Source organism: Lepidochelys kempii, chromosome 11 (genome assembly GCF_965140265.1).
Source record: "Lepidochelys kempii isolate rLepKem1 chromosome 11, rLepKem1.hap2, whole genome shotgun sequence".
Lineage (NCBI taxonomy): Eukaryota > Metazoa > Chordata > Testudines > Cheloniidae > Lepidochelys > Lepidochelys kempii.
Window position 1 is genome coordinate 51,592,585 of NC_133266.1, and position 22,998 is coordinate 51,615,582.

General features: G+C 41.0%; 1 protein-coding gene across 1 annotated transcript in view; it reads right to left on the minus strand.

Moving 5' to 3' along the window:
- COL5A2 (collagen type V alpha 2 chain) overlaps positions 1–20,542 on the minus strand; it is a 173,644-nt gene extending 153,102 nt beyond the window's left edge. The window contains exon 1 of the mRNA XM_073306133.1: positions 20,277–20,542. Coding sequence (XP_073162234.1) covers positions 20,277–20,385 — 109 coding nt within the window. The 5' untranslated portion in view covers positions 20,386–20,542. The remainder of the gene's footprint in view (positions 1–20,276) is intronic.
- Between the last annotated feature and the right edge of the window lie 2,456 nt (positions 20,543–22,998).

Below are 22,998 nucleotides of genomic sequence, written 5' to 3' on the forward strand. Positions count from 1 at the left end.
CCCAGCAGAACCCCCACAGACTCTCTCCTGGGAGTATCCTTGCCAGGGGAGCATCCTTTTTCCCTGGCCCTCACACAGCTCCTCTCAATCGAGCTCCCCAGCCCTGGAGATGTCAGTGAACAAGCTCACCCACTGATCCCCTGCCTTCAGCCCTCTACAGCCTTTGTTCCAACTCTCCGGCTTAGAGTCAGCAGGCAACTCCCTCTGCTGCTCCTTCTGCTTCAGCCTTCTCCAGCGTAGGTTCTCTGGCTTGGGGAAGTCAGCCAACAAACTCCTCTTGCTGCTCTCTGCCTTCAACCTTCTCCCAGGTACTACCTTTTGCTTCCTTCTAGGAGTCCACCACTCCTCTGGTCTCGGCAGCTCTCACCTGCCCCTCCTGACTGAACCAGTCTGCTCTGACTCACCGGGACACCTCCCCATCAGGGGTCTTTCTTACTGGATCTTTCTCTCTCTCTCTCACTGGGTCCCTTCCAACACACTGGGCCTCTTCCTGTCCTTTTATAGCCCTCAGTTCCTGTCCCCCCACCCCGGGACCACAAGTCCTGGCACAGGACAGCAGGCCCTACTTCGTTCACAGCGGTCAGTCACATTGTGACAACACCTTATGTCATGCTTATACCTTAGTTAATACAATTTATCTTTCACCTTACAGGCACACCATACCTTTAGCTAAGATCAATAGACCTATCAGAATGTGATTTTTCACGTGTCTAGGCATTTTAAAGATGAAGCAACCAAGTTTGGAAGAGTTTTAGTGGCCTGAGCCAAAATCTGTTATCTGTACTCACATTCAGTAGTAGCAGGTTCTCCAAGTAGTCTCAGTGAAATAAATGAGACTTCTCATACAGTAAGCTGCAAAGACAAGTAAAGGTGGCAGAATCTAGCCCTCTGCATCAAACTATATTTGGAGGTTGAGTTGCAACATTGTGTAATGATATTTCTGTCATAAATTCATCATATTGTGATTCCTGCCCTAGAAGGTGGGTAGGCAGGAGAATGCTTTTCACATTAGAAAAGGTTTTTTCTTTCAACACCCAATGCAAAGCCTACTGAAGACAATGGCTTTGAATAAGCCCTCAGTGCTCTAATAATGGGCCTAGAGAACCCAGGGTATGGTAGGTCTGAGGGTACGTCTACACTGTACACTAAGCCCAGGCTCTGACACAGGTTTGAGTCCAAGCCCAGCTTCCATCCACACACAAATCAGTCTGATTCAGATCAGCAAGCACTCAGGACCCAGGGTCCTAGGACCCTGCTGGGGGATGGGTCAGAGCCCCAGCCCACTGTGACTCAGGTCTACACCCTGGAATTTTGCAGCGTGGACACAGGTCAAGCCACAGACGCGAGTCAGAAGGCCTGTGTAGTGCAGTATGGATGCATTAACACAGCTGTAAGCCCCATGTGGATACTCACGCAGGGGCTTGGAAACTCCAAGTCCAAAATCCCAGGTCCCACAGACCAAGGTTTACAATGCAGTGCAGCCATACCTGAAGAGACCAGTATCTTTCCCAGTGCAGCCAGCATTCTCCGGCTATCTGCGCTCCAGGGATGGGCTCATGACACACATGTTTTTCTGTGATGCACTATAGCTGATGATGATGAACATTTCAAATATCTCATTGCAATTTCATTGCAGGTACGCCAAGCTGTAGATAGAACCAAATCTGAACCTCAGCTTTCCCTGTGTAGGCATTTCTAGTATTTGCCAACTAGTTTGTCTCCAGTATTCAGTACATGTCTGTTCTTTAGTACTCTGCAAACCTTCATTCACTTTTGATTCTTGGGAGTTCATATCCCTTGAATTTTTCTTTGAGTTTCAGATTTGAACAGACTACAAGACTCTAAGAGAAACGCCACCACAGTTACTCAGTACTGAGTCCTGCTTAATTCAAAATCACATGAACTTGAACTGAGTTTTCGATTTCTAACAAAACTCACATCCAGGATAGCGTTGCCTCGTTTGGGGTTTCATTATGAAAAATGTGCACAATTCTAATATTCAAAAATAATGTATATTTAACATTCTACTTATATGCTATGGTGGTTGGAAATAATCTGCATATACTTACATTCTATTATTTCAACATGGTTAGTAGAAACATCACAGCACAATCAGAACTACCTAGCCCACTGTAACTAAATTAACTCACTGCTATGCCATTTTTCCTAACCAGATATTTTTCCACAAGAATAACTTCCTGAATGTTCAATGTTATATTGAAAAAAATAAAAAACCACAACAAGAAAAACCACACTAAGTATTCATTCAGTAAGGTAGTTAAGCACATGTGTAACTTTAAGCATATGTATTCCCACTGAAGTCAGTGGAGGTATTCATGTGCTTAAAATTCAGCTCTTAAGTACTTTGCTGAACTGGGGCCGAAATCATCAAGCATTTACTTTCTCAGTGCATCGCATTCAAGCATGTATCGCACAAAGTATGTACATCTCAGACAGTGTCTGTAAAACAGACAAAATTCCATGCTGCAGCTGTTTCCTAGGAAACCAACACGTAGCCTCAAAGAAACAGACTGAACACAGTGGAACAAACCCACAAAGAAATAACTGGTGCTTATCCCCACTTCTTAACTATTTCAAAGTTTTAAAAACAGTAGAAACATACTAATGAAAAATTCCATGGTATGAACAATTTACAATCAGCGGCCATGGGATACCACGTGATCCTTTCTCACTTGCTTACCCACAGGGTTTAAAATCGTCCATGAAAATGTTTTACATTACAGACAGTTTTCGATGGGGGCAAATATGAGAAGTCTGAGGAGTTTTAGAGTCAGACATTACTAGAAGAAAAAAAAATCTACAGGATTTGATGCAATGTGGTATGCAAATGAAGGAGCAAAAGTTCTAGACTTTCAAACCAGCACTGCATTCTGAATTCAAGCCCAACAAATAGAGATCCTTATGGATTTCAAAGGAAACTTCTCAATGATCAAAGAGGTGGCTCTTTGATCTAGGTATATGTTTCTCCCACAGGAGCTAGGCCCCAGGTTCAAATTTTAGTTGAGCTGTCCAAGCTAGCAAGATTTCTTGAACTGTAACAAACAATCATGCATTGCCAGCGAAATCAATTGGATAATTTAATAGGACTTTTCTTCAAGTTCTACAATTCAATATGACCCTAATTTTTACTGTATATGCATATTTTAGGCATTCATGAGCTCTTTGTTTCCCCCACCTCACTTATGAACTAGAGATAATAAAAGTACACCTGAGATCCATTATCTATTGCACATATATAACTTCAGTGGTTTATGTATGTATTTGAGTTCTGATTCTTAACTAGATTATATTGTTTTCTGTCACACTGATTCCATTTTAAAACTTCTCTTTTGATAAGGAAATTTTACGCAAGTTTGATTTCAAGATTGTAAGGGACCTCAGTGCAGCAGACAGTTAATACGGTGAGCCTGAAGCTCCAAATTATACATTACATGGGATTTTACCCTCATTTACTAATTCTGAAGAATGTTTTTTGTTTATTTGGCAAATTACAGAAAATGTTATGTATTTTATTTTTTAGATTTGTAATTTACTATCCATTATGGAATAACAGCTATTTATAGCTGGATTATTTGTGTACTATCACTGATGGCTTGGTCTGGATCTTTAAAAACAATGAAAAAAACAGCTGGTTGGTTTTTCCATTATTCCAAAGTGAAAAAACAAGCCAGCAAGCACACAAAATTCCAGGGACCTCATATTTCAACTCAGTCAATAGAGCTTACTGCTGTGATCTTCCGCCTGACTCCTAACTGCAGATCGGCTGGGCGGGTACTTAGTCAAGTACATTAAGCATAAAATCTGGTTCATTTTTTATCTTTGAAAAAGCCATTAATAAATAAGAAATTACTAAAGCTCACATCTGATTTCTCCCCTTACTCCCTTTTTTTCCACTTTATGCTTCTGCTCTAATTCTCACCCTTAACACTTGAAAATCTACTTCCACTTTTCATACTGTACATTTTAGAATACAATGATGAACACAAGAATTCTGCAAATTACAAACAAACAAACTGAGGACCCTGTCCAGCATGGAAGTTAATCTTGCATTTAAATACTCCTCTGGATCACTGCTTAATGCCTCAATCTACCTCCTTACAGAAGTCAACTGGAGTCTGTTTCACTGGGATTTGGACTGGGTCTTAAATGGCCAAGTAGATCTTTCTGCTGGCTATAAGAATTGGGTTCAGATAATCAAACAGATCATTACATTTGAGAGTAAGACATAAGGTGATGTATGCTGCAATATTCTTGGCAGTCAACAGATAGCACTATTACAAACAATCTCAAGTTCTGTTTGAGTGTATAGACAGTTAGATGTTGGAAAGTGTTCTGATGTAGCTCCTCTTGAAAGTGCCACCTATCTTCAGTAAAAGTTGGTTTCCTATGGTAACCTCAGACTGAATTAATTCTGAGGTTCAGCTGCTGCCTGCAGGATATACCCACCCAACAAACAAAAGTATTACATTATTATTGTTACTTCTTAATATGTACATTACTATATCATCCAAAGACTTCAATCAGAATCATGGATACACTGTGTTAGGCATTATACAAACTCACACAAAGATACTATCCCTTACCCCAAGGGCATAAAACCAAACAGTATCAAAACATCACATAGCATACCTACAATATGTAAGATTAGCTCAATTATTTTAAGCCGCCATGCCCACCTTTTCAGCTGAAAGCAGGAAAAAGTTGTAACAAGATCATCACAGTAGTGATTTGAATGTTTTTACAGTGTGATGCTGTAAGTTATGAAATACAGTTTTAACATTCAGTGTTATCAAAGTACCCATACTAATTTGTTGGCTCTTCTTTCTCCCACATGTCTCCATTTTCCATGTTCTGCATGCTTTGCCTGTCCCGATGCTTGATGTCTCTTACATCAGTGCTTCACTTCCTTTCTTCCTTTTTTTGCCAAAACATGTTTCAGTATTCTGTGACTTTTGCCAAAACAAGCATTTAAACATCTGGAAATCATCCTCCATCATTTTCACCAGTCAGATGCATTTGTCTTAAAAAGTAGTTCCCAGGCAGACTCCATTAAGACACTTTATTACCTTTAAAGAAAATCTTTCCAAATATTCCCTGGCTATAGAATATTATAATCCATGGAGAATTCAAGGGCTTTTTCCTTCAAATTAAAACCAAACTTCACTGCACTGGTCTAAGTTGTAACATCCTGAAGAAATACCTCTGATTTCCTCTGAAGAATTTAGTGTTGATGACCTGGAAGCCCAAACCAAAGGGCACGGATGATGTTAGGAAATTATAAACTGACGGTATTTAAAACAAATTTGGGAGGTGACGTTCTTTTACATCTTTTAATATTGCATGTTACATCTTTTTAATATGCACAACATGAAGTTAAAAGCACAACACTATCACTTTATTTCTATTTCTTTAAAACAAAACATTTTAGCAGGTAAAATATTTGTATGGGACTTCAGTGACAAAAATGTGAGACTGTTCTGTACTTAATGTCATAATAAAATACATCGTAGTACTATGATTTTAATACTAAGAACAGAAAAGCCTCAGCCATAATGTCTCCAGAAGTGGCTTTCATTGTACAGCAACCCCCCACTCTCCAACTAATGCAGGTAGTGGTTTAAAGAGGATTGAATCCAATATATTGTAGCCAATAAATCAGAAACCATATGTCTCATGAGATGTGAGGCATATGCATTATGCTTTAATTTCATTATGTGAGAGACCCAGCAGAAATGTTATTTTAAGGCTTCACATTCCTAAAGGGACATTGTCAAGGCTAGTAGGCCTCACATAAGACTTAATATATCAGTTTGGTTTGGCTGTTCCCCCATTCGACATGCCTGCTCCGTGGCTCTGAATGCTGTAGGAGAAGACTGAACTTTACACAACTACTACCCTGGGGGTGCCTTGGCTTGTTTATAAGAGGGTCACCTAGTTGAGAAGCATCAACTTATATTTCAGCCTTTCCTTTAGGACGCTGATACATTTTTCAGTGTGGGAAAGACAATTTAAAGGTTGGAGTTTTTATTAATTATTATTTCAGGGGGTTGGTTTAGAAATCAATAGGACAAGAAAAACCAATACTCAATGCATGTGGCTTTTTTTAAACAACGGAAAATACAAACCATTGTGGGTCCTACGTGCCACAGAGGAGTCATGTTCAGGGAAAGCCGCTGGTGGGCTGGGCCGGTTTGTTTACCTGCCGCGTCCGCAGGTTCGGCCAATCGCAGCTCCCACTGGCCGCGGTTCGCTGTGCCCAGCCAATGGGGGCTGCAGGAAGCGGCGCGGGCTGAGGGACATGGCAGGTAAACAAACCGGCCCGGCCCACCAGGGGCTTTCCCTGAACAAGCAGCGTCCCAAGTTTGGGAAACACTGCTCTAGGGGTATATCCACACTGCAGTAAAACACCTGCAGCTGGCCTGTGTCAGCTGATTCGGCCTCATGGGACTCTGGCTGCAGGGCCAAAAAATTGCAGGGTAGACGTTCAGGCTCAGGCTGGAGCCCGGACTCTGGGACCCTCCTCCATCACGTACCCTCAGTTTCTTGGAGAGATCTACAATCATTTCCAAAAACTTGAGTCTTATATCTCCCAGGTGAACACATGATGAAAGTTTATAAAAATATAATAAAATTATCCTTGTATGTATAAATTAAGCCTAAAGCTTGAAAGCCTAAAGGCTGGGCCTGGAAAAGTTTCAGCTTGTACAGAACACAAAAGCCACTTTTCTAAGCAACATTTGCCACTATGAACGTGTCTCCGCAGTGCACTGTGCCTCTGTGCTGGCTCCCTATTGATCACAGTACTCAATAAAAGGTTTCCATTTTAGTATTCAAAGATCAGCATGAGATTGGCCCTAGGTATCCAAGAGATCACCTCTCCTTCCACAAGCATGGCCTCTTACAAGTACATTTCACTGAACCTGAGTCAATCAGTAGGTAAAGGGTTGCGGGGAAAAGGGCTTCAGGAACATTCACATCCTTTGATAGGCTACTAGTGAGGTTGCCCGGTCAGTGTTGGACTTTTCCTGGATATGTATCTTTCCATTCAGGAGCCTAATCTTTTAGAATTCAGTGTAAATTTCTTTCCTTAAAATAGCAAAGAACATTCAAGACAGGATGTACTGTACCTGACGATCCTTAATTATATACCATAGCCTCCAGGAGTTAGTAATGTTTCAGTTCCTTCTTTCAACAACACTTACTATGCCACAGGATACTGTTACCAGGCATCTAACATATGAACTATAACATTTGACAATCTAAACATTCAAAGTAAGCAAAGGAAAGAACATCCTGAGATAGCCATCTAAAAGAGACCGAAATAATTGTCACAGGGTAGCAATCACAGCAGCAGCTAATCTCTATTTCAGCTTTCATTATATTTAAAGATTTGACAGAATGAAGTAGAGAAATTATTTGTGAAAAACTGAACTGGAGATAAATTGTCTTAACTCAGATTGCCAACAGATTTATGTCTATATTTCTACACTTTAGTTCATTTCCTGACCTACTTGGATATTTAATGCCTGGAGGCATTAAAACTCAGGGTGGAAAGAGAACTGACAAATCAATCAAGCATTCTCTTCCAGAATCTCTTGGAAAGATATTTAATCTGATTAACCATGGGCAGTCAGTTTGTGTCTACTCAAAATATCTTCTGAAATTCACTGTGATACCACATGTACCCAGGAAAAGGGAAAAGAAATTCCACTAAAAGGAAGGATCACTTGATGATTACCTGTTCTGTTCATTCCCTCTGAAGCACCTGGCATTGGCCACTGTCAGAAGACAGGATAATAGGCTCAATGGACTTTTGGTCTGTCCCAGTACGGCCATTCTTATGTTCTTAAGGAAAATTTCCTGCTGACTTATCTTATGTTTCACTTTTTCCCAGATGTAAATATTTTGATCTTGGGTCTATTTTACCTGAACTAGACTCTTGGAAGAAATATTCCAATATTCTGAATTATATAAAGGAGTATGGATTATAACCAACAGTACTATAGGAATAGTCCTTCTTGAATTGAAAGCCAAACACCATGAGATTATCCAGAGAACACAGGCACAGCATGAAAACTAATTCTCACACTCACCTATGTTACTGTAATTCTAAAGAGTAGAAATCAAATACTGTGAGGTTATTTATGTTCCATTAAAGGAGACAGGAAGTATTGTGGAAATCTCTCTATATAAGATAGAGATAAACTCTGTTAGATGAATTTTTTTACCTAAAATATTTTGCAGGTAGCTACAGAAAAACATACAGCTGCTGAAGTAATTGCAGTAAGGCTCCAGTTATTATCCAGCAGGTCTCCTAGCAGTTTGGTCAACATTTCTCCTCTCCAGAGACCACGCCCAGTATTTGCATCCCCCAACCTTCACCAGCCAATATAGAACCTTATAGTACATGACTGTTAATCTTAATATAAGACTGTGCATGAATATGGGTCTCCCGCATAAGAGATCAACATACTATTGCCATACCACTGGCCCTCTGATAATCAGTCTTAAACTTCATGCTTATATAACACATGACCTCACAGCAGCATGAGCTGATGGGATGATGGAATGCTGAAGTTGTCTCTCACAATAAGAACACCAGCACAGCAGGCAATGGCAACTTTGTGTTTTAGTTAGAAAAGATCACGATAAGTAACAGCTTCGATATTTTATCTTAATTCCCATAAGTGCCAATGGTTTATCAGCATCCAAACCTTCCTGTATTTTATTATTTTCATAACTGCAAATAAGCCTATGAAACAAAAATTCCACATGCATAAATCCAAGGAAAGGAAGGCTCTCCACACAACTGAAAGCACATGTTAAAGATTTCAGTGAGGCGGAGGGGGTTGTGTGGACAGGGGTGAATCTTACTCAAAATGAAACATAATACATTATATCCTGTTTTTAGGAAGCAAGTGGGCATTACTGACCTCAACATGTGCACTCTATCAATTCTGTACACTGCAAGTACAGTTCCGTGCTAAATTATAATGGATGGGTAAATGACCCATACAAAATCATTTTTAGCGCAACACAGATATTGGTTTCTACCATGACAAATCATTTTGTACAGGAGCAAACAAATAAAGAATGCAGATCCCTAGCAGAGATATTCTGGAAGTAAAGAGCCACGTTAGCATTTCCTGAATTTCTTCTTGACCTAAAGCTTACAGGCTTGTGAGTGCCATTGCTGAAACATATTGACCCAGGGCTAGCAAGTAAAGCACATACTCATAATTATGTATTTTTCCCCATAGGCTTTTGAGAAGTTATCTATAATGTGCTCCTAACATTCCTTGCATTCCTGGTAAGTACAGTGACTGGAGCAATTCAGTTTAGAACAGAGAACTGGGAAAGGTCTAAATTGAAAAGAGCAGGCATTTCTTCTCTTCAGAAACAGAACAAGGAAGGTGTTTTAAAATATGAGTACTTTGAATATAATGGTTAAGCTTAGCTGTAATTAGAGGACCAGTAATACACTTATTAAAGGATCTATTCTCCTTTCCACATGTCTGTGTAATTCCAAATGACATTAATAAGAGTTATGTTGGAAAGAAGAATGGTCTGAATCAATCCATATAAAACAATCCATATAATTAGTTTATTTGTTAAACAATCCATATGGAACAGAGTTCATTTTTACTGGTTCACACTGTTAAATTAATGTGACCTTTTATTAACTTAAAGCAGGAGAAAAATACAGTCAAAGAATAATGCACAATAACATGGTCAAAACAAAAATTGTCCAACAAAACAGTCAAACAATAGATCACAATATGGAACACTCTCAGGGCCCAAAGATCTGATAAAGGACAAAGAAAATAAGTGTCCTTTCACCTATTAGAGAATTGAATATATAAATTATGCTCATCCTGACTACAGCTTATGCTGATGTAACAGAGTAACAAGAAGGGTTTCTTCAGGTATGTTGGCAACAAGAAGAAAGCCAAGGAAAGTGTGGGCCCCTTAATGAATGAGGGAGGCAACCTAGTGACAGAGGATGTGGAAAAAGCTAATGTACTCAATGCTTTTTTTGCCTCTGTCTTCACGAACAAGGTCAGCTCCCAGACTGCTGCGCTGGGCAACACAGCATGGGGAGTAGGTGGCCAGCCCTCTGTGGAGAAAGAAGTGGTTAGGGACTATTTAGAAAAGCTGGATGTGCACAAGTCCATGGGGCCGGATGCGTTGCATCTGAGAGTGCTAAAGGAGTTGGCGGCTATGATTGCAGAGCCATTGGCCATTATCTTTGAAAACTCGTGGCGATCGGGGGAAGTCCCGGATGACTGGAAAAAGGCTAACATAGTGCCCATCTTTAAAAAAGGGAAGAAGGAGGATCCTGGGAACTACAGACCAGTCAGCCTCACGTCAGTCCCCGGAAAAATCATGGAGCAGGTCCTCAAAGAATCAATCCTGAAGCACTTACACGAGAGGAAAGTGATCAGGAACAGTCAGCATGGATTCACCAAGGGAAGGTCATGCCTGACTAATCTAATCGCCTTCTATGATGACATTACTGGTTCTGTGGATGAAGGGAAAGCAGTGGATGTATTGTTTCTTGACTTTAGCAAAGCTTTTGACATGGTCTCCCACAGTATTCTTGTCAGCAAGTTAAAGAAGTATGGGCTGGATGAATGCACTATAAGGTGGGTAGAAAGTTGGCTAGATTGTCGGGCTCAACGGGTAGTGATCAATGGCTCCATGTCTAGATGGCAGCCGGTATCAAGTGGAGTGCCCCAAGGGTCGGTCCTGGGGCCGGTTTTGTTCAATATCTTCATAAATGATCTGGAGGATGGTGTGGATTGCACTCTCAGCAAATTTGCGGATGATACTAAACTGGGAGGAGTGGTAGATACGGTGGCAGGTAGGGATAGGATACAGAGGGACCTAGACAAATTGGAGGATTGGGCCAAAAGAAATCTGATGAGGTTCAATAAGGATAAGTGCAGGGTCCTGCACTTAGGATGGAAGAATCCAACGCACGGCTACAGACTAGGGACCAAATGGCTAGGCAGCAGTTCTGCAGAAAAGGACGTAGGGGTGACAGTGGACGAGAAGCTGGATACGAGTCAACAGTGTGCCCTTGTTGCCAAGAAGGCCAATGGCATTTTGGGATGTATAAGTAGGGGCATAGCGAGCAGATCGAGGGACGTGATCGTTTCCCTCTATTCGACATTGGTGAGACCTCATCTGGAGTACTGTATCCTGTTTTGGGCCCCACACTACAAGAAGGATGTGGAAAAATTGGAGAGAGTCCAGCGAAGGGCAACAAAAATGATTAGGGGTCTGGAACACATGACTTATGAGGAAAGGCTGAGGGAACTGGGATTGTTTAGTCTGCAGAAGAGAAGAATGAGGGGGGATTTGATAGCTGCTTTCAACTACCTGAGAGGTGGTTCCAAAGAGGATGGTTCTAGACTATTCTCAGTGGTAGAAGATGACAGGACAAGGAGTAATGGTCTCAAGTTGCAGTGGGGGAGGTTTAGGTTGGACATTAGGAAAAACTTTTTCACTAGGAGGGTGGTGAAACACTGGAATGCGTTACCTAGGGAGGTGGTAGAATCTCCTTCCTTAGAAGTTTTTAAGGTCAGGCTTGACAAAGCCCTGGCTGGGATGATTTAAATTGGGGATTGGTCCTGCTTTGAGCAGGGGGTTGGACTAGATGACCTCCTGAGGTCCCTTCCAACCCTGATATTCTATGATTCTATGTTAAATTGAGTGAAGTGACTCCTGAGTAGAGATAGAGATGAAACTATTCCTTCGTATCTGGACTTTTCAAAGATTCTGAAGTTCTTTTCCAGATTTTAGAACTGAGTTTTTGATTTGGGACCTTCGCTGATGCTGAATTTTTAAATATTCGATGTGGACCCGATCAAACTCCCATCCTAGTCATTGGGTAATCACTGATTTCACCGGGAATGGCATCAGACCCTAAATGGACTTCAGGTAAGTTCAGACACATCAATGTGATGTCCCTCAGTCTACAGGAAGAGGATTTATCATGGCATTATTATTCCTAAAGATCCATTAACAAATTACTGTGAAACCTAGTGTGGGGATTTAGATTTCCCAGTACTAGTAATTATTTTCCATACTATCATTTATGCTAAATTTTAAAAATTCACTTTGGACTCATTCAAATTTAAGATAGTTCAGTACATCAGAAGATAGTTTTGGATTAAAAGAATCACAGTGTGCCAAATGTTACAAACAAGTGATCTGGGTCTTTTGAGTGGTTAATTAAATTTGGAACATGTCCAATTATATTAAATAGTGTAAATTGTGCATCTTTGGCAATTATACAATTGAACTTTTTCCATACAGCATTTACACAACTTATTGGATGTGTTCTCTTCAGTGAATTCTGAAAAGCTAACAAATATTTCCTATTAGCTGAAATGCTAAAATACTGAAACATATTTTACTGCAATCTATTTCGGGTAATATTTCAGGCAACCTAAAAAGAGATACTAAATTTACTACTGTCCTTAGGGACTGATCCTGCAGCCCTTTCCCTCTAGGATTAGTGCCATTGGGATTGCACTATGGTGCCTCATCCAATGTCTTCTGAAGTCAGGGGAAAGCCACCCATTTGGAACAGGTCATTAGACACTATAATAATGGATGCTAATTAAAAAAACTCATTAAAATAGATGAGCTAAATGAGATGGACAGAAAGGACAGACCCAAAATCAGAAGAATCAGGAATAAAATGTTAACAAACCATGGAATTAATTTGCCTTAGTGGATATACCATGGCAAACCAAAAGAGACTTATAGCAGGAGTAGCAGAAAGTATGTAGCAAAAAGTATGCCTTCCACATACAGGACTGTTACTTCATGTAGATCTTGTGTCACAGATTTTAAACAGTGGCACCTTCTCATTATCAATGGTTGCTCAGCAGCAGACTTAATTCTGCAAGTTTCCTTTATCCTAACTAAGGATGCTCCAGTCTGCAAAATCCTTGCATAATTTCCTGAAGTACGGAAAACAAGCGATTCAAATGTTGTTATCTGGGAACTTTTTAACATCACACAACACACAATACTGTAATAATCCTACCACTATCTTGGAGGCAAGACATGACTGTATATATCTGAAATATGGTGTCACCTCAGAAGCACCTTTTATTGTTTAAAAGTGTGAACTATGTAGCTACATATCCTCCTGAGAGACATTATATGTCACATAAGTGTAAATGGAGTATGTTCTAATCATTTTATTTCAAGTTGAGGCTGTAGTACCTGATTTCCTCAAAATCTATAGAATATATATTTCTGTAAATGGACAGTTCTGTTCATTCCTTTCTCGTTATATATAGAGTTAATGCATGTATCATTCCACCCTATGTTATACATACAGTTAACATCTACATACAGTTAACATCTACAGTTCTAAGCTCCAGAGTCACAAAGACAGAAACTTAGCAGAAAGCACCTAAACTCATGTACATATAAGGACTGATCACATGTCTGAAGCTGGAATTTGCTCTGTTTTTTATTCCTTGGAACACAGTTCATTGCCTTTCTCTGTATACTGCAAAAAGTTACATAAAAGAACTGTCACATTATAATCACTCTTACCTTTCCTCAGAGTAACTAGTTCTTCCCCGCCCCCTCCCTCCCATAATCCCACTATATCTTTTCTCTCACAAAATGCTGTGTGGTCTAGTTGTTTAAACAGAGAAAGGGGAAAACAGAGAGTGCCTGGGTTCTAATCCTGATCATAGGCAAATCATTTAACCTCCTATGGCTCAGCGAACCCAGATGGAAATCTGGAGGGACCACACTGAAAAATGATGCTGTTTCTAAAATGGGTTTTCCTATATAAATATATAATAAAGTCACTGCTGTTTGGCAGAAGTTTTATTTTTTCAATTTTTGTAAAGAAAAGAATGTAAGAGGGGAAAAGTAGGTTCCTGACAAGTTCACATAATGGCCCTTGCAATTTATGTTAATAAACAATATTAATGGACCTGATCCTGAAATCTTATAAGACAAGGTTGCCAAATCCTTCCTAACTCTGCTAATATTAAAATATATTAACACTTAAGAAAATTAACATTCAACAATAAATGGTGCATGGGAGTGTGAGAGACAGGGAGAGAGATGAGATGATGATGTGGTTTCTATGGCAATAATCTGTATTTATAAACACTGTGGTAAAAATTCCAGTACTATAAGTCAAAGCACACAATTATTTTTAAATTCCTGAGTAGCTATGATCTTTTCCAAGTATTCAGCAGATGTGCATCACTTGTGTGAACCACACTCTCTCTCTTCCAAGCGGATTTCATAACTTTGAACTAGACCGCCCTCTCTCATGGTGGGAGGAAATCTCCAAGAGGTTCCCCTTGCAGAGTTTTTTCTATATAGTTCCACAGATGAAGGAGCAGTACTGCCAGTCAGACATGTTCAAAATTCATGAGTCAGGTCCCAAAATATCATGAGATTTTTAAAATAAATTTCCAATCTTTCTTCAATTTCTGATTTTTCATAGTAGGGCTGGAAGGGACCTTGAGAGGTCATCAAGTCCAGCCCCATGCAGTCCCCAGGCAGGACCAAGTAAACCTGAACCATCCCTGATGGATGTTTGTCCACCCTGTTCTTAAAAACCTCCAATGGTGGGGATTCTACAGCCTCCTTGGAAGCCTATTCCAGAGCTTAACTACCCATATAATTACAAAGATTTTCCCAATATCTAACCTAAATCTTCCTTGCTGCAGTTTACACCCATTACTTCTTGCCCTACCTTCAGCAGACATGGAGTAAAATTGACCACCATCCTCTTTATAACAGCCCTTGACATATTGAAGATTGGTATCAAGTTCAACCTCAGTCTTCTTTTCTTGAAACTAAGTATGACCAGTTATTTTACCTTTCCTGATAGGTCAGGTTTTCAAACCTTTTATCATTTTTGTTGCTCTCCTCTGGACTCTCTCCAATTTATCCACATCTTTCTTAAAGTGTGGCACCCAAAATTGAACACTATTACTCCAGCTTAGACTTCACCAGTGTTGTGTACAGCAGGACAATTACCTCCCATATCTCACATATGACAATCCTCTTAGTACACCCCAGAATGATACTAGCCTTTTTTGTAATTGCTTCACATTGTTGACTCATATTCAATTTGTGATCTACTATAACTCCTAGATCCTTTTCATCAATACTACTGCCTAGCCAATTGTTCTCCATTTTGTATTTGTGTATTGATTTTTCCTTCCTAAGTGCAGTACTTTGCACTTGTCTTTATTGAATTTCATCTTGTTGATTTCAGACTGATTCTCCAATTTCCCAAAGTCATTTTGAATTCTAATTCTGTCCTCCAAAATGCTTGCAGCCCCTCCCAGCTTGTTGTCATTCGCAAATGTAATAAGCATACTCTCCACTCCATTATTGAAGTTCTTAATGAAAATATTAAATACTAGTAGACCCAGGACTGACTCGTGTGGGACTGCATTAGATACATCTGCCCAGTTTGACAGTGAGTATTGATAACTATTCTTTGAGTACTGTCTTTCAACCAGTTTTTCACCCATCTTATAGTAATTTTATCTAAAGTATATTTCCTTAGTTTGATTATAAGAATGTCATGTGGTACTGTGTCAGAAGCTTTACTAAAATCAAAGTATACCACATCCACTGCTTCCCCCCATCTACTAGGCCAGTAACCCTGCCAAAGAAGGAAATTAGATTGGTTTGGCATAATTTGTTCTTGACAAATCCATAGCCTTTAGGGGTCATATTTTCCAACTCTCCTTTTGCCACCATAAGATCCAGAAATGGAAAAAAAATGGAAGCAGAGATTCTCATGTAATCAGATGATTCCAGGAGCTAAGGTTTTAAGAAAAAACACCAGATTAGCTCTGTGAGGCCAGTGAGGAGACAATGTACATATCTTCTAGCCCTACATCCACCCCACACAGTGCTATTCATGCCTGCCTCCACTCTGGCCAGACTCCATCTCTTTTTCCTTTGTGTAGATCCTAACCTTATTGAGAAACCTCCATTGAGTCCTAGGGTGGGAGTGACAGTGTCACAAAGGGAAAAGACCTTCTCTGTGGGAGGATCTTGCTTGAGAAGATCCACAGTTTTTAAGAGCTTGCTTACTCAGAAGAACAAGAAAAAACAAATGGCCCAATCCTGCTAAAGCACCCTTCAGTGGGAGTGGGACTGACTTCACAATATGTGGGATGTTACAGATGTAAGACATTGAAATGCATGCAGGAGGCAAGGAAATTTTCCATATTTTGGAGTAAATTTAACCAAAACTGGCAAGAGAAGCAAACTGAACTACTTGGAGAATATAGGAACACACAGAAATCCAGGAAATTATTGCCATAGGTAAGCACTTCTATATTCAGATGGAGTTTGGACGAGACTATAAATCTTCCTGCATTGAGGCAATTCCCAGTATCCCAACTCAGATTCAGACAAGCAAGAGTGAAGAAAGTGACGTTCTAGTTTTCATGAAACAACTCTTGTGGTGTATCACTAAGGATGGGTGTTTAAGGAAACTGGCAGAGAGCTGGTGCACAGGCAAGGAATGGCCTAGGACAGTGGTTTTTCAAACTTTTTTTCTGGCGACCCAGTTGAAGAAAATTGTTCATGCCTGTGACCCAACAGAGCCGGGAATGAGGGGTACAGGGTGTGGGAGGGGGGCAGGGCTCTGGACTGGGGATGGGGCCAGGGATGAGGGCTTTGGGGTGCAGGTTTGGGGGGGCTCAGGGCTGGGACAGGGGATTGGGGCACGGGATTACCTTGGCCGGCTCCCTGTCAGCGCTGCAATGCGGGGTGCTAAGGCAGGCTTCCTGCCTGTCCTGGCACCGTGAATCACGCTGTGCCCCAGAAGTGGCCAGCAGCAGGTCTGGCTCCTAGGCAGAGGCATGCAAGTGGCTCCACACGGCTCTCGCCCGCAGGCACCACCCCCCACCCCAGCTGCCATTGGCCAGGAATCAGCGAATGGGAGTGCAGAGCCAGTGCTCAGGGCTGAGGCAGTGTGTGGAGCCCCGTGGCCCCCCCCACCTGGGAGCCAGACTTGCTGCTGGCCGCTTGTGGGGCGCAGCACGGTGTCGGCACAGGTACGGACTAGCCTGCCTTAGGCGGGCAGCACCGCCGATGGGACTTTTAACGGCTCAGTCGGCAGTCCTGACCAGAGCTGCCATGACCCAGTGTCTTCCATTCCACTACCCAGTACTGGGTCATGACCCGCAGTTTGAAAACTACTGGCCTAAGAGCATGCCATGGTTCTTCCAACAGTTTCCCCTATGCTGAGCCCTAAGGCAGGAGGAAAAGGACCTTAACTATATGTGACAATGCCTACTCCCAATGTTCACTACAGGGCCAAGTAGTGGAAGGCCCAGAAACCACAATTCCAGCCACCATGTGGGCTCCATTTGGCCTTCCTGCACTCCTAAACTAGCCTGGACCAATTTACAGAATTTAGACTGAAGACCAGCATCCTTCTCTCTACCGAGGCATTTATAGCACAGTTACCTACATGGTATCAAACTGCACTTCCAAATGATGCTTAAAGGAAGACTCTCAAGGTGGCTAGTCCCATAATTAGGCCTACCATTATTTTACCATATGTTTGACATTTTTGTTATTTTTAACATGCATTTAACATGACTTTATCATACATAACTACTGCCAACCAAGTAATCTTGTCATGAGCAACCTTACCAAAACAAATCGCTATGCCCTGGCATTGAGCAAGAAAGATTCTGTAGGTAAACAGATTTCATTTTAAAGTGATTTTTTAGCATCACAGAGAATTGTTAAATGATGTCTTTGTTTTTAAAAGTCCTTTAGTGAATCTACTTAGTCATCCTTTGAAATCCATTCAGGAATTTTCTACCTGCTTTACTACTTTCAATCTAGTTGTTCTTCCAAACATACTCGGGCACCCCAGTCTCATGCTGAGCCCCATATACATTCTGTTAGTTATATTAGCAAAAGTTGTGTGTTTTTCCTCATTCCTCCCTGTTGGTAGGAGTTTTATTTATTTATTTTATATTTTTAGTGTGGGAATGCTAAATCAATGCAGAGAGTTCTCCATTTTTTCCAAAAGCAGCAAAACTGGTAGTCATTCTAAGCTAAGATTTCCAAAACGCCTCCCGCATTCCCCCCAGATACATCTGTAATTTAGGAACTATGGCAAACACCTACTATCATTGGTTCTCTAGCAGTTCAGGGCAGTTTTGGGGGGGAGGGAGACGGGAAGAGGTAGAAGAGGAGGTGTATTGAATCACTGACAGAACACGACAGTATGCACTGATCTCAGAAACTTGCAGTAACTTGCATGACAACAAGGTGAGCTAAGGACAAACTAAGCTGTGAATTTTCTTTGCATTGATGGGCCTAAATCAGGCTCTTAATCAGAATTTAATGTCATTTTTCATATACAATTCAACAAGTGCACCAGACTGAGATACAAACAAACTATAGGGATGAATTTCCTTCCCTACTTCAATACAAACACATTTTCTTTCCAAATAATTGAATAGTTCTTCTTTTTTACACTGAGCATGGCAGGAGGAGTTTCCTCATGTAATTAAGTTAAACACAAGCCAGTGCATTCTTAAGCAGAAAGAGCAATAACTGAAAATGATGCAAGAGACAAGTTATCTTATGATAACACATTTCATAATCTGGCCTATCAAATGCACGTTACTGTTTACTGAGAGTTCAGTATATATAATGTGCATTTGAAAATATGTTGTTACATCAAGAGCTTAACCCACAGTTCCCTTAATAGCAATGAACAAATAAATGGCATGCATTATGCCTGCAAAAATCTCAATTAAAATTTGCCTTTTTTTAAAAAAGTTACAAAAAGGTCATAAATGAAATTAGAAGTTCCGTGTTCGTCATTTAATAGTCTGATATTCTACATCTAGGCTTTTATAATAGGTTCTTCCTTTCTAGTTACCATTATATCTGAAAAACGTACAAGATATGTCCCACTTTATGGCAACCATATGAAATATACTCCCAAAACTACACAAAGTGCTCCCTCTATAGGGCTTCTTATACAATGTACAGAATCATAAGCATCTCATTTTCTCTCACAGGACTGCAAACATTTTCAAAATAGTTTCACTGTTTTATTCATTAGGATTTGAATTCCCATTACTTATGCAGTGCCCTGTATTGCAGATTATGGGAGAGGGTTTAATAACAAAACATAACAAAAAAACAAACAAACAGGAAACTGCATGATAGGATGCAATAAAATCATTGTCATTTATATTGAATTTTAGCCTATTAGTCATTTCTACATCTTTTTCCATTAACCTCTGCCATGATTTATTATGTGAGAAACCTAACCTAGGGCACTATACCTACTGGATGAAATATAACTAGTCTTCACCCTTTTCAAAGAGACATAATACACGAATGCATCTGGATTTGGCAAAATAGAGGAAAAGGCCACTACAAAGTCTCCTGAATAACCATCACTTTCTTGCAGTTACATGATATTAAATATAAAGGAACATAAAGCCTGCCATGCCACATAAGTGAAGTACTAAGTTTGCTTCCTGACTTCAAACATCCTGGAGAAAACTATCACTGTCCAGATAAGCAAGTCAAAAGGGTGGGGATGTACCATGCAAGAAAAGCCTGGATTCCATCAAATCCTGTCACTGGAAAGACAGACAGACAGACAGACAGACAGAAAGAAAGAAAGAAAGAAAGAAAGAAAGAAAGAAAGAAAGAAAGAAAGAAAGAAAGAAAGAAAGAAAGAAAATTCCCTAAAACAAAGGATTTAATAAAGCAGATGCAGCTCAGTGCAAAAAGACTCCACCCTGCAAGGCTTCTGTGTTTACTTCTCTCAACTCAGTTCAGATTGTTCAGGCTAGTTTCCAACCCCAGAGACTGCATTTAGTCTCATCCCAAGCACTTTCTTTTGTTCAAACTTTCCAGTCTCCCCAGCCCCACACGGAGTTAATGCCAGGCAACAGGGTTTATTCCTAAATGCGCCACAGAAACATTTTGCATTTAATTGTTCTCCCCCGATCTGCAAAACAATGCACCGAAGGCAAGAGACTTGAGAACCTTGCAAAGCTCCAGCTTTAAAAAACGCAGCTGTCTTCCGATCAGACTCCCAAGGTGGAAACCTCTCAGCCCCCTTCTCCGCATTTAAACCAAAAAGGCTCACAATTACAGTATCCCACAGGCTTTCTGTTGCCCTTATTATCCAAACTATGCAATAAACACACTGCACACAAAGAAAAAAGGAAACTCACCACCCTCAAATTCTTCTTGAAAGTCTTCTTGTGCTTTTGTTGTTACAAATTGCCCTAATAAAGCAGCAAGAATGAAGAAAGTTCTTGTTTGCACCCAGATTGCCATCATGTCTAAATATTAGACATGTGTATCCCCCTGGGCAGCAAAAAGTGCAAAAACGTAAGGTTATTTTAGCACCATGAAGTCAGCTGTGGGATCTTTTTCCTTTCAGCACTAGCTCCAGGACAAGATCTGCAAGCCCCTTTTTCTCAGCACCAGCTCGGTCACCGTCTGCAAACACTTTTTTGAAGTGATGCAGCTTTAAATAGGAAGAATGCTGCCTCCACTTCTTTCCCTGCCCCTTTTCAGCTTGTTCAGGCTCATAGTCACCCAGTCCCTGCCAAGCAACAGTCTGATTGATGGAGAACAACCGAATCAGAGCTAGCTTCACTTTTCCTTGAACTTTCCCTTTTACAAATACACTTTCAGGATCGTTTCCTGCTGCGGTACAGTAAAGATAATGTATCAGAGCAATTTATTAAGAGACCCAAACGTATTTGAACAAAAGGCTGCGGAGAAGAGAGTGGTCTGCTCCTTACACACATTCCTGGCTGCTGAAAGGGACCCGGCATAGGAGAGTATATACCCCGTCTTTAGCCACTGACAGGGGATTCTACCCCTTCCAAGTTGCTGGGAAGAGGCTCTCCCCTTCCCTTTTCACCACTGAGTGGAAGTTAAACGATCCACCTCCCTCTGAGTTTGCTGCAGTGTCTATCACCATCCCAGCCCCCTGAGACACCACGAGAGCTACCAACCCCCGCTACTTTTTGCAAGGGGGATTACCCTGCTTGGACAGCCATAAAAGGGCTCTCGCCTATCTGCCCCCAAGTTACTGGGGCTATCTCTACCCTCTGCCCTACCTACTGGGAGGAATATCCCTGAATATTGCAAACTTCTGGAAGAAGCTATACTCTTCTGGAAGCCAGAATGGTGGTCTACCTACTTACCTTTCCCTGGTCAATGTGCCTCTGCCCCCTGGCAACTGGAAGAGGATCTACCTAAATCCTCACCTCCCATTCAGCCATTGAGAAAGTGCTCTACTTAACATTTCAGATCCTGGGAGAGAACCATCTGCAACCTCTACATCCAACTAGTCACTGGAAGTAGACTCTACCCTTCTTTACCTCATCCTCCCAACATAGCTCAGGGGCTGGGGAAGCTCAAACCCTGTCCCCCTGATTTCTGGGATGGGATCACCTGCTCCTGCTGGGTGGGAATGTTTAATCCCATCTGCTGGGAGAGGCTATATCCTTCATTTGAAGGGGAAAAGGTAAAGCCCAGCATCAGCAGCCAGGGAGTCACAGTCTGGAACAGCCAGAGCAACAGTCTATATCCCGCTCCCAGTGGCTGCAGTGACAGGTAGACTTTCTTGCCGTGATTTGAGTGCAAATGGGGAAGGTGACAAAGGCCCCAATTAGAGCTGGTCAAAGAAAAAAGAAACAGGAACATTGTTCATATTTTCCTGGAAGAATTTGTCCCTTTTTCCCCCATCAAAATTTCAAATGTAAATGTTTTCGACTTGCCCAATTAGCTGTTTTTTTAGAAAAAATGTTATAAAAATGTTCCTGTCCATTAGTGTTTCAAAAAAGTTAAATTTGGACAATGTTGACCAGCTCTGGTTGTAATCATCACAGAACTGATTTGCATTTTGTGACACAGGCGAACTCCCCGCTGTCGAAAAGCTGTTGGAACTGGCTCCTGCACCACATACGGCACAAGGAATGTGCCAAAGAAGGAGAGAAGAGGAGTACGCTGGGCTATGGCAGAGCACTGCTATTTTATGCTGAACCTCCACTGGCATAAAGGCCTTAGAGCAACCATTAAGCTGACACCAAGTCTGGACCAGCACAGAATCAGGAAAGCGTAATCTGTTCCTTGATAGCCACGCCTCCCCTGCACCAAGTGGAACTCTGATGCAGGGGAGAATTGAGCCCAGGAAGTATTTCACACACACTTCACAAGTTACTCCTGTTCAGACAGTGACAGTAACAGCTAACATTATAATCTCCTTGTCTCCTTTAGATAATTCTTGCCATGGTTAACGGGACTACAAGCAGAGTAAAAACAAGACATGCAAACTCTAGCCTCAATATTAAATACATCTACTTATTAGGAGCAACAATAGATTTCATTATGAAGCAGTAAACAAATCCTCAGCATTGCCAGAATACATACAGCAGTCTCTAGTTAGCTGCCAGTGCCTGGTGCTGCTAACGTACATATAGGCAAACCAGTCCACAGCATAAGAAAATATACACTTTTAATAAGCTGGGGACAGTTTACTACATGATCTTATTTCAAAAATGACCATAAGAATACACAGAAAACTTGTCCCCACAAAGCAAAATGCATCTCCACTAACAAGGAACCTTTCAATAAGATTTGAAATAGAGCTGGTCAAAATTTTTCAAAATTCCAGTGAATTTTTTTGTTGAAGTTTGAACTGTGACCAGGGATGAAAATTTCACATTTTTCTCCTGCTTTGTGACAAGCTCTAGTATGACGTTCTCTGTGGATAAGTCCCAAGATCTCAGATGCTACCCTATCCCAAAATATGGCAGACCCTACAATTCCCTGTAGCCCTCCATGTCCCCTCACTCCAATCCCCCTCCAGCAGTGAATCCTCTCCCTGCCAATCTTCCATCACTCCTACCTGCTGCTGTCTTTTAGGGCTCTGTGTGT